The following is a 12412-nucleotide window of genomic DNA, read 5'->3' on the forward strand; positions in this document are numbered from 1 at the left end:
CCCAGGGACGCTGTGTTATCTCCCATTGTCCCACATCATGGGTCCAGGGCTCTTGAGCCCTGTGACATCAACGTGGTGGTGATCATCCCCAGCTGCTGTGTCCCATGGTAATCTACCTGCATCAGCCCACGACCTGGGGCACCTCAGGTTGGGGCAAGACAAGGCCTCCTGACAAATCTGGCCACAGGTTCAGCATGGCCCCGATGCAAGGCAATGGCCCTGCTGGGGAGGGATAGCTCAGTGGTTTGAGCATTGGCCTGTTAAACCCAGGATTGTGAGCTCAATCCTTGAGGGGGCCATTTAGGGATCTGGCGTGAAAATTGGGGATTGGTCCTGCTTTGAGTAGGGGGTTGGACTAGATGACCTCCTGAGGTCCCTTCCAACCCTGATAGTCTATGATTCTATGTAGCTAGGTCCCTGCTTTTCTGCATGCCCCTATCTTACACTGGCTGCAATCCCCCTGGGGCTGTGTTCCCTCCTCTCTCCTGCTTGCGAAGCTGGGATGCCTCTGGACTGTGAAGATAGGGTGGCTCTGATGAACCACAGGATATTGTAAGAGGTGGTGAGACTATATACAGGTGAACCGGGGGAGGTTCTTCAGATCTGACTTCTTCTTTTCCCTGTCCCCCACCCTGCGCCTCCTAGGCCTGTTCTCTCGGGCACAGGAACGTGGTAGTACAGGCTCTTGTAAGGATCCTCTGTGTGGTTTACCTCTTATCCAGATCACCATCTCCTGAGAGAGAATCCAGCTCCGAGGTTGTAACGTGGTTCAGAGACCCAGATAAATACAGGGTCCAGCCCCAGCGGATGTCTCTGACCCAGCTGTACAGAGGTGGGATGATCCCTCTTGTCCATCTCCCTCCCAGTAGCACTAGGCTCTCCATGGCGCACGGGACTCTGAACCACGGTTTAACCGCGCCTAGGACCATCCCCCTCCTCCATCCCCATGCGGGTGTTTCCACGATGGAGATGGGCCCTCAGTTCCCATGCTCTGGGCCAGATGGTGCAGAGCGCAGCCTGGCACACACAGATGGCACTCTGGCACAACATTCAGCTGTGAACTCACCAAGCTCAGGGGACAGGGGTGAGCATGGCAGAGCAAACGAGGGTGCAGTTTGCACTGATCGGACAGTCGGTGAGTGTTCAGTGCACACATGTGTTGAGGGTGCAAAAGTGTATGGCAGGAAAAGGTAGTGGGAGGGGTTAGATTAAGCTGCTGCCTCTGACTTTACTGATCCCATCGGTCCTGGCTATGGTGCCCCAACCCACAGCCATTAGAGGTGTCAGACTAGACTGCCCCCTACTGCTGCAGGAGGTACAAACACTCTGAGCCTGCCCAGCTCACTGATTCACCTCCCTTGCCTCCCATATCTCAGGGATTATGCATGGGGAGGGCAGCTTTAGCTGGTGGTCAGGACTTCCAAGCCAGCTGTGTAAATGCCCTAGTTACCCCAGCCTTGCCTTCTACTTGGCCAAAGCTGCCCCCATTTTTGGCCCTGCAGAGGGGGGAAGATTATGACGCCCCCCCCCCCCCCAGTGGTCACTTTGCTAACATGGGCCCTGCTGACAGGAGCTGGTGTGAATACTGTCTATACACGCACATGGGCTCTGACCCATGTAAACACAGCATACAACTCTGTTGAGAATACCCAACCCCCTCCCCTCCCTATCTCCAGCTCGTTCCTTTCTGCTTCTGTCCTGTCTGACCCACACCCGGTGCTGTCAGCCAGCCCAGATCTCGCCAGCAGATGCACCTAGGCTGCTTGAGCTGGCAGGTCCCTCCGGTCCCCCTTTTTTTTGGGGGGGGGCACTGGAGGAATGCCTCCTGCCACCAGACACCAGCAGCCCTCCCCGCTCCTTTTCCAAGACAGACAGACCCCCTCTGGGGACCAGGGCAGTTGAAGTCTCAGTGACAGAGCATCAAAATTAATCCAGGGGCATCTTTCTGACAACAGATGGGCATCTCACTGTGTCAAGGAAGAATGTGCAGCTGGGGACAGATAATATAGGAATCCATACACAGAGTTAGGTACGGCAGGACAGATCCTCAGCTGGTGTAAACCAGTGTAGCTTTCCTGATGTGAGTGGGACCATGCCAACTCACACGAGCCAGGGATCTGGCCCCAGGGTGGAGAGGGAGAGAGACACTGTAAAAGCAGAAGTGATGGGATGAAATTAAGCAAAGGAAAATTTTGCGCGAATATCAGAAAACGTTTCCTATCAGTCAGGTCTATTAGACCGTGGACTAGGCTCCTGAGGGAAGCAGCTGGAGTCCTGTTGCTTGAGTCATTTGAAAGCTGGGTTAGACAAAGCACTGGAGAATGCAGCAAAGGGAACCACCGCGCGCTAGCCACGGGAGAAAGATGACCTAATAGTGTTTTCAAGCTCTAATTTCTATTGTCCTTGCAGTCTACCTGAAGGTGTGTGTTAACCAGCAGCCTGGAAGATGTGCAGCGCCTGGCTTCGATCTATGAGGCTGAGAGAGTATGCTGTAGTAAGAAGGGACTTTCACCCACTAGGGCCAATTCTGCCCCTCATTCTGGTTCCTCTATACCCTGCCCCTTGTGAAACCCAGCTTGATAGAGGAGGAGCCCTTGCACTCAGCACTGCAGACATTCTGGGCCATGGACAGCCCACAGACACCCCTGGAGAAGCTGCCCTAACGTAAAGTCTCATACCCAGAGTATCCATTTATAGGAGGAATATTCTGTGAGGGAACCGATTTGAGAAGCAGAGAAAGGATCAAAGAGAGGTATTGACAAGCCCAAAATTTGCCTCCCCTTCTCTAGGGTAAAGCATCCACGTGAGTGTGCGTGTGAGAGAAAGAGTGCCTCTATATGCATTTTCAACACGCTCAGCACTCCTTCCCTTCTCCCCCTGCCCCAATCAAAGCAACCAAATCCAACTGCCTGGTGCCCAGCAGCCTGCCAGCAGGATCAGAGCAGCCCACACAACCCAGCACCAGGACCGCTCTGCAGTAACAAACCAGCATGCATGTGATGGGAGGGGAAAGAAAAAATTCTTTTCTGCAAAGAAACAGTTCTCACAGGGCCCGACCCAAAGCCGAATGAAGTCCAGGGGATCCTTTCCTGTGACTTCAGTGTGCTTCGGATCAGGCCCGCCAACAAGCATAATCACAGCCCACTGCACTTTGGACCCAGTTCAGTGTCACACCACGTGTCCCGGACAAGACACCGGCAGCCTCTCCTGTTTGAGATATTGCGAGGGGGAGGCATGGGAGACGCAACGAGGAACATCTCTGCCTTCAAAGGAAAAGGTGCTGTCTGCTTTATGGGAACGCTGGAATGCCATGGAGATCTCTTGCCATTGGGTGCCAGTGGCTCTGCCCACGTGCCTCCCACAGCATCCAGTTCCACAAGCGACAGCACATGTTGTGTTATGAACAGCAAGGAATGCATGAAAATATGTGGCGGGCGAGGAGCATAGGTGCAACCAGGGTACTGGTGGCTCTAGACCTTTTAGCAGCAGGGAGCTAGGCAATCAAGTCAGCACAGGGCCTCTCTGAAGTCCTACTAGGATCTCTGTTGTACAGATGGGGCTCTGAGGCACAGAGAGGCTAAGGGACTTGCCCATGGGTAGGCAGGCAGTCTGTGGTGGAGAGGGAATTGAATCCAGTTCCCCAGCTAGTGCCCTAACCACTGGACAATCCTTCCTGGATGCAGCACTGCAAGACTAGATGCTGGGGAGACTGGAGTGTCTTCTTATGTGAGAATACTCTGCCTGTCTGTCTCAGTCCGAGACTGCAGGACACAGCCCTGATTTCCCCTCCACGGCTCTGCGCCCTGATCCCAGCTAATGAAAGGGAGAGCCTGCGAGCTTGTTAAAGAGCTCACAGCTGTCACAGGGCATCAGCTAGTTAATAGTCACTCTGGTACATGCACAGCGCTACGTGGTGGGTGCAAACCTGATGCCCCAACCAAGGAGTCAGCAGGGCAGTGAAAAGAGAGGGAATTGCTCTAATTACTGCTCAGAGCCACTATAATCTGAGCACCTGGTTCTCCTTCCAGTTAGGCTGAGGTCACACCAGAGTATCATGGCGATCCTCCCTGGTGTGAATGAAAGGAGAACAGAGCCCAAAACCCCTATGGGAATCTAGCAGCCTCCAGATCGCCTGGGCTCTGCTCTGCTCAGTTGTTCTGTATCCCCTTCTCCAACAGGGATGACCCTGTTTGTGTAACACACACGCCACCACACCACCAGAGTTCAGGGCCAGCAGGTCACAGGAGCTGATGCCCAGCCAGTTGCGCTCAGTGCTGGAACGCTTCTGTCACTCGATGTCATGGTTGGGGAGGAGGAAAAGAAGCCGGACACAAGGGACAAGAGAGGCTTTGCAGCTAAGTCCAGGAAAACAGTGAGTGTCAGAGAGACAGGAGCTCCCACCGCCCTGGAGGGCAGTCACAAGTACAGCTCTGGTCCCAGCTCACTCCTTACTCAGCAAGGGCTCCATCTCGCTGATAGAGCACCCACAGTCTCCACTGAAGTCAGCATCTCACAGGAACGAGCCCCCAGTCTCTCAGGCCCAGATCCTCAAAAGTATTTAGGTCCCTGACTGCCACTGATTCCATTTAGGGGATCTGGCTGTTCCCTTTGAAAAGTTTAAAGATTAAAAGCCACCGGGTAGAGCTGGAATTTGGAGTAGCTATGGGACTCTTGCAAGTGCCATATACGGTCGCTTGTAGGTTTACTTCCTCCTCTTCCCTGTTGCTGGGTGCCAGGGGAGAGATGATCACTGTAGTGAATTGTTTGTTACATTTTCCATTCAGGTACATCAGCAGTGCCAGGGGAGCTCAGTGCAGGCCTGGAGGAGGGGATAACCGCTCCCTGTTTGCGCATGCAGAACCGACAGCAAAACAGCAGGGTGAAGCATGGGCCCTGGAGGGAGCCTTCCCCTGGCAGCACTCTCTGGGTGCAGTGTCTGCATAGCCTTAGGGCAACAGGCCTGCCGTGGGTCCCCGGGCATTCCTAAGAGCAGCGGCCCCAGGCAACATGCATGAGGCTGGGGCACTGAGGACAGCAGCCAGAGCTTGACAGCAACAGAAGGGTTTGGGCGACTGAATCGGAGCAGGTGAATTGGTGCCACGCGTCCAGTTCTAGCTCTATAGCATTTTGGAGTCAGAGCTTCACAGCCACTTCCTATTTCTGCAGAGGGGCAATCAGTCCCTAGAACCATAGAAATAAGAGATGCACCTGATGTATTTGCTCCTCAGTCCGATCCTCGGGGGCCAATGCAGGATTTCCCTATACAATCCTTTCTCCAGTGTTTTGACCCAGACAGTTGGAAATCACCAGCAACGGAGTCTCTGCCAATTCCTTTGGGAGACTATATACAGCCCAGTAGATCTCTCAGTTTGGAAAGCCTCCTGATGTTCGGCCAAAAAAGGGCCTTGGTTAATTTCATTCTGGCACTTGGTGCTATGGAAAAGCCTAGGGTAGATTACTCCTAGCTACACCTTGCAAAATGGTCCAGGGCTCAGAACCTTTCAAATATGAGACAGAGACTTGATCCATTAGGCCAGCGTCTCCAACTGTTTCTCATTCACTAGTGCACATCCAACCTATTTCAGGGATGACCCAAACCAGAGTCTTTTAAAGTTTGGCCCTGCTCTAAAAGGGGACTCAAAAAACCCTAACCGGCCAACCAGCCGTTTATTGTCTTCCTGTGACTCCATAACCAGATCTGCTCAACTGACAAGGAAAAGGGACTTGTGTGTGAGATAACCGCTCAACCTCTGCCCAGGATCCCTAAAGGCCAATCGTCAGCCTCTTACACTGATGAGCGTTGACGCCAGTTGGCTGTATCTGAGTAACTGAAGGCCCAGTAGACTCAGGTGATTATGGGGGAATTGCGGCTCCCCTTTCAATAAGAAGTTTCTAGCCCTGCTGGTTGAGGAGAAAAGCTTGACCACATGGCCAGAATGCACCCCAAAGGTGCAAAGAAAGAACCTCCCACTGATTTTTTTTTCATTCAATCTCCTGATTTTAAACCAGGGTCATGAGCCTTCTGGGCCTGACCCATGATGGTTGGGCACTTGAGATTGGCAGTAACGGCTTGCCAGCAATGAAGGCATTCACACTCCAGCCCTAAACAAAGCCAGCTTCTTTCTGGCTCATGCTTCACCCCCTGCAAGGAAGATCCTGCCACTGGAAGGTAGCGAACAATTTGTGCGACCGTACACGAGCAAGAATTGAGTCCAGCTCTATGTCTGATAGCTCCACCAGGCCTGTAGGGCTGAGGAACAACACACCTTCCCCCCAAACCTTCACTGGGCCACTGGGAAAGAATCTGCTTCCAGGCTGGAAAGAGAGAATCAGAAAGTGCTAGGATTCACTGTAAATCAGCCACGTCTGAGAGGAAGAGCCATCTTTGCTGATTGCTCCCCCTTCTGCCATGAAACATGTCTAGGAGGCACCAGCCTTGTTACACCTTTGATCCCTCTCCTCCTTTGGAGGCCCTGAGCCCCACCCTCCTTTTCTCCTCCAGAGGTCCCTGCTTCTCTCTCATATGAGGTGCTCCAAGATCTTTAGTTGCCCTGAATCTTCCCAGTGTTGGTCTCGCTCCACCGTCTGACTTTCCCTCCTCCTTGGGCCTCCCCACTTCTCCTGCCCCAGCTCTGGGGAACCCCCAGTCCAGTCCCCACCTCTGAGGTTTGGTGCCACAATGGTGGGGAACAGCCCTGAGCCAACTGACTCTTGGCCAGGGCGCTCTCCTCCCTCAACACCTCCTCCCCAGAGAGGGGCCCAATCCGGAGAGGTGCTCTGCGCCTAGGACATCCCACTGAAGTCAGTGGGTGTTCAGAGTGCACGGCGCAGGATCAGACCCTCAGAGAGGGAGGAGGAGGAAGGGATAGTAAACACAGAGCCTGATCCAGAGCCCCTTGAAATCAGTGGGAGTCTTTCCATTGACTTCAGTGGGCATTGGCCCAGGCGGCTGGAGTAGAGAAAGGGCAGTTTGTCAGCTGCTAGCGCGTTGCCAGGAGGTTATCCTCTGGATGGGCAGCTGAAAATACCAGAGAAGCTGGTGGGAGGCCAGAGATTCAGCCCTTCTCCACGTTTAACAACATGCAGTAGGTTGTCAGACAACAGCCATCTGTGTGCGGAGGGTGACTGTCCTCCCACCTCCACTGCTCCCTCCAGCCGCCCCTGTGCTTACACCAGGGGAAGCTGAGGTATTTTGTGAAAGCGAGACCTGCAGTGACAAAGCCCTGGAAATCTTTCCTTTGGCTACGCGTTGTTCAGATGTCGACCCGTCCTTTACCCCACCCCTCCTCAGACGAGGCCCAAGGCTGGAACAGCAGGTCCGGATTGGTGAGCACTGTCCGAGCTGTGAGGGGCCTTGTACTCGGAGAGCTGCGGTGCTGCAGGGCAAAAATGAAGTGTGAAGACAGAGAGCTGCGGGGGGGAGATAGAACAACAGGTGGTGTTCAAGGCATGATTGAGATTCATGAGAAGAGCTACCTGGGGCCCCTGAATTGGATTAGCAGGGGGTGTTGAAAGCTACGATTGACATGCATTAGCAGAGCTGAATGGAGGCCCAGGACGCATCGCAGAGGGATGCTGCTGGTCTGGATTGACATGCATTAGTGGCGCTGCGAGAGGGCCTGGCACTGGAATGGCAGGGCTGCTGCAGGTAATAATGGAGACATATTATTAGAGCTGCATGGGGGCCGAGGACTGGCATATCAGTGGGGTTTCGGATCAGGAGTGAGAGGCACTGGCAGAGCTGGGCGAGCTCGAGCATCTGCCTGCTGTAAATGTTGCTCATGACTCACAAGGAAGTTTGCTAAACATATGGAAATAATTCTTAATATCACATTGCCCAGATGGTTTTGATGGGGAACATATTTGCTAGAACAGTAGATCAAAAGCCCTTACATGGTGTGGGCCACTTCTAGAGAGAAAGAAAGATTCCCCTCTCTTCGCCAGGGACGCTTCCCCCTCCCAGCCTCCAACTCCAATCCCACATGCTCAGAGACAGGAAAAAAAACCCCAAACATTAGAACAGTATTAAGGAGGCAGGTTGTAAATAAACTCCCTTGAATCTGATGGCTCCAGTTGATATCTGTTCTGTTTATTTCCTTTTTCAGGGGGTGGGACACTGCTCTATTGGTCCCCAAAATCCCTTTGTCTCCTGCCACCCATATATCATGCATATATCTCCAGGGGAAGGGAAGTATTGTAAGTCAGAAGATGGGGGAAGCGGAGGCAGAGAGAAGGGAACAGGTTTGGCGAAGGTCACACTAGTTTGGGAGCAGAACCAGGGATGAAAACCAAGGCTCCCGATTCCTAGCCCTTTCCCCTAGCCACTAATCTGCCCAGGTTACTTGATGTTTGCTCCTCTCCTGTGTGTTTGTTGCATCTACAGTTTGAGGTCATCTACCAATTAGATTGACTTCACCTTCTGGAAAAGCCCAAAGACAGACATGAAGCAGCTGTGCAGACGGGGGCTTGTTGTTTTGAGCTTAATTGGTCAAAATCTCCTGGCACCATAACAAGAGCACGGGGATGAGCCATAGCAAGCAGGAATTGCCTTGAAAACCCTATCTCAGCAGCTTCCACGTAAAATCAATAGCAAAGCCCCTAGCAGACTTCATGGAGTCTCCGGCAGTTCTTGCTTTACTGGGTCAGAACTCTGCTTGGCTTAGGGTTTTTTTTTTAAGGGGGATTGGATTAAAAAGTGTTTGAATTGGGAGCATCACTTACAGTGGAAAGGCTTTCTAAAGATGACATCCTTGCAGTGTTTCCTAAAGACAGTCAGAGTCTGGATTCCTCTGTAAGGTTGTTCCAGAGCTAGAACCTCCCCCGCTGGCAGACTTGCCATCACTGTGACAGTAGCAACTTCAGGCATGGCCAGCAAGTGCCTCCTTAATCGCCTAACTACATGCCAACAAGTGCTTCCAGCTATGTACTTTTACACCCCTGCATTTATTTCAGCTTAAAAAAAAGCCCAAGTCAAAAGTGTTGGTGCGGACTTTGAACTCATCTTTGTTCTGTAGATATTTTTAGTCCTCTCTGCCTGAGAAAAACTCCTAATAAGGAAGAAAATGCTGTATCCACAGTCAGATTCTGCTGAGCAGAAGGCCTTGAACCTTGTAACTCACCATCTTCATCCAACCCCGCCTCCAATCAAGCAAGCAGGAAACGCTGACTCACAAAGCAAAGCTCCTACCGAGCATCCATTCCGGGTGGGCACTCAAATCCCTCCTGAAATATCTGTTACGAGGTAAGAAGACAGGTTCACCACACCTCCTCCTGAATCCACCACAGGATGCCCCTTATTGGGTCACTCCCTGCCAAGGGGCCATGAGGGTCTTGCTTTGAGGTCAGATCTGGTTATGAGCAAAATGCTGACCCAGCCAGCCACCAGATGGATGGGAGACTCTGGTCTCTCACTAAGACTGCTCCAGTATCAGATCCCTTATGGGCAGAACCAATACAGTGTAAATAAAGGCTGCCACTAGTGGCAGACTGCAATAGGGGGTACTCACCACCAGAGCAACCCCTCAAATCAGGACACAGGAATGCAGGGATTCTTCTATTTCAGCACCACCTAGTTGTCAGCCAAGCTGGTTCTCCAACAGCCTGGATCTCCTGGGGCCCAGCCCTCCAGCCAGGTCACCTTTCAAGTTCAGGCCCTTTCCAGGATAACAGAAGTCTTGTTCTTCCACCCACCTTCGGGGCAGAGAACTAAGCCCATTCTAGGCTATATTGAAGGCTTTCTGTCTCCTTTAGAGAAAGCTGGATTCCAGGATGCTTCCTTTGGAGTCTCTCTCGCAGTCTATTGCTCATTGGAGTTCCCTGCTCTTTACCCCTACTCCCACAGGCCTGCAGAGTTCTTGCTCCTTTAGCAGGGCACTTTCTCCCCATAGGCTTCTTTCTCTCCTAGCAGCTTTCCCCCACTGCCTTCCTCCCCATGTAGCCCACAAGCTTCTCCCAGGAACCTCCATTGCACCCTGTGGGTGGCACACCCTGCCAGAAATACCTGCTTTCTGCAGTTGCTACCACAGCTTGCTCCCCCAACTGTGCTCTCTCTCTCTCTCTCTCTTTACAAAGCACAGCTATTCACCATACTCACAAATGGCCCCATTAGTCCCACCTCCTCAGAAGGAGAGGCAGCTAATTATGGCACAGAGGGGGCTAATTGGAGAGGGCCAGCTGACCCTTAAAGGGACAGGCTGCCATGTTAGACAGATAAAGGGGCCCTTCTCTATGTGCTAATGCACTTGGGAAATGGTTGTGAAAGAGGATTTCTTTGCCTGCCTGGACTGGACATCAGGTACCAGCCCCAGGAAAAGAAGATGCCCAGGACCAAATTGTCAAGTGCTTAGCACCCTTCCTTGAGAGTGACCTTTACAAAGTACTTGCCACCCAGCCACTCACAGAGGGATGCTCCTGGCCCAGTTTTCTCACCACTTTGGTGCCTAAATGGAAGCTGTGCTTTGCAGAGCTCTGACCTTGGTTGGAAGTGATACATGTTTCTTCAACAGTTTATTGGTTTGTTTGGTTTTCCGGCTGTCTGGTTTTTTTTTGTTTGTTTGTCTAGTTGATTTGGCAGTCAGGACTGCGATGCTGACAAATTGTTTCCCTTGCTGTTACTGAGCATTTCATTTCCTCAGCAATAAGAACCCTGGACCAAAGGAATAAGCTGGGCGCAGTAGGTTTGTGCAGAGCGAGCACATACTAGATAGTGGCTTTTGGGACTGTGCACCCCATCCAGAGCACATGAGTCCACTCCTCTGTGTGCATGGCAGGTCCAGTCAGTGGGTAGGAGCATCCATGCAGCAAAGGAGGGAGGGTTGGGAAGGGTGCCACACAATTAAGGAGCAAGGTAGCAGCCGGGCGTGGTTTCGGATACAGTGATGCTAAAGGGAACTGGTCCTCAAGCAAGTAGCTATGACTCCTCGGGGTTAGATGCACACCCTGAGATGAGACGCTAGGTCTCAGATCCTAAATCCATGGAAGCCCATAGAAATCTCCACTGGAGCTGCCCCAAGAAGTCACATCCATAGCAACACGTTGCAAAAATGCCTTGCGGCAGGATGGACAAGGAGCTATCTTTGGGCCAGGCCCATCTTGGAAGGTCACCATCAGCAGGGGGCCTGGAGGAGAACAGCAAACATTTCCCAGATACGATGCTGCCTTTTTGCCAAACGGCAGGGCATTTAATGAACTGGATGAAACTGGGGGGAGTGGCATGCCCGACACCCTCTGGAATCTGTCAAAGTGGTATTGCATTTTGCAGCTTTGTCCCCAAACCTCGTGAATTGCCCTCTGTCCTAGAGCCCTGCACCTTCTCCCTTTGTGTCTCTCTACCCCACCTACATCACCATCCCATAGCCGAGACCCGGGGCGCTCTGGTCAGCGGCCACAGCTCAAGGCCAGAACAGGTCATGGAGAAGGAATTTCCCATACTCATGGGAGCTGCTTCTTCCAGATCAGAGCTGAGCTAAGCTGGTGGGACAGCATGGGGCAAGCCTGTCCTGATATTGCCCATGTGGTAGCTGTTCTGGTAAAGAGAGGACTTTGGAATCCAGCACCAAACACGCAGACAAATGCTAACGTCAGGGTAGAACAAACAGCCACCGATGGGTTTCGGACCTAGCTATGTGCCGCTATGTGTTTCTCCCCAGTACCCAGCGTAACAGCACATAAGCTACCAGTGGGTTCTCTGGCTGTCGGTCTCTCTCACTAATGCCCTTCCCCTCATGCCGTTGCAGTGCTGGAGGCCCTGAGGAGCACTGAGGGGGAGAGAGTGGCGAGAGAATGAAGAAGCCAACCGCGCAGGAGAAGCATGAGGTGGCAGCAGTTTGAAGGGCTCCGGCTGATGGTCCCATGGGCATCGGCCCTGAGTCTGTGCTGCTGGGGGTTAGTAGTGGCCACCGTTGCCAGCCCGGTGCCTGACCAGCATGCCGCCGCCTCCTCCCCCGGCCAGGCGCCGCTGGACTGGCTGCTCACCGACCGGGGACCATTTCACCGAGCTCAGGAATACACTGACTTCGCCGAGCGCTACCGGCAGGGTTTCACCACCAGGTACAGGATCTACAGGTGAGAGGGGGAGCTGGTGTTCCTTCCCTAGGAGGCTGTCTCTCTACAGGGGCGAGGTGAACGCGCGGGGAGAGGAGGGGAGAAAAGAGAGACAGCGTGGGGAAGGCAAATATGACAAGCTAGCGCAGGGGCGGCCAACCTGTGGCTCCGGAGCCACCTGCAGCTCTTCAGAAGCTAATATGAGGCTCCTTGTATAGGCACCAACTCCAGGGCTGGAGCTACAGGTGCCAACTTTCCAATGGGTCGGGGGGTGCTCACTGCTCAACCCCTGGCTCTGCCACAGGCCCTGCCCCCCACTCCACCCCTTCCCCCGAGCCTGCCGTGCCCTCACTCCTCCCCCTCCTCCCCA

General features: G+C 53.0%; 1 protein-coding gene across 2 annotated transcripts in view; it reads left to right on the forward strand.

Annotated features, from left to right (window-relative positions):
• Positions 1 to 12412, forward strand: part of BRINP2 (BMP/retinoic acid inducible neural specific 2) — a 51828-nt gene that overhangs the window by 12327 nt on the left and 27089 nt on the right. Inside the window, exon 2 of one of the 2 annotated variants that reach the window (XM_048859741.2) lies at positions 11736 to 12048. In XM_048859741.2, coding sequence (XP_048715698.1) covers positions 11810 to 12048 — 239 coding nt within the window. In that variant the 5' untranslated portion in view covers positions 11736 to 11809. Of the gene's footprint in view, positions 1 to 11735; positions 12064 to 12412 lie in introns of both variants that reach the window. The other variant, XM_048859740.2, reaches the window with a different exon arrangement.

This window comes from Caretta caretta, chromosome 8 (genome assembly GCF_965140235.1).
Source record: "Caretta caretta isolate rCarCar2 chromosome 8, rCarCar1.hap1, whole genome shotgun sequence".
Lineage (NCBI taxonomy): Eukaryota > Metazoa > Chordata > Testudines > Cheloniidae > Caretta > Caretta caretta.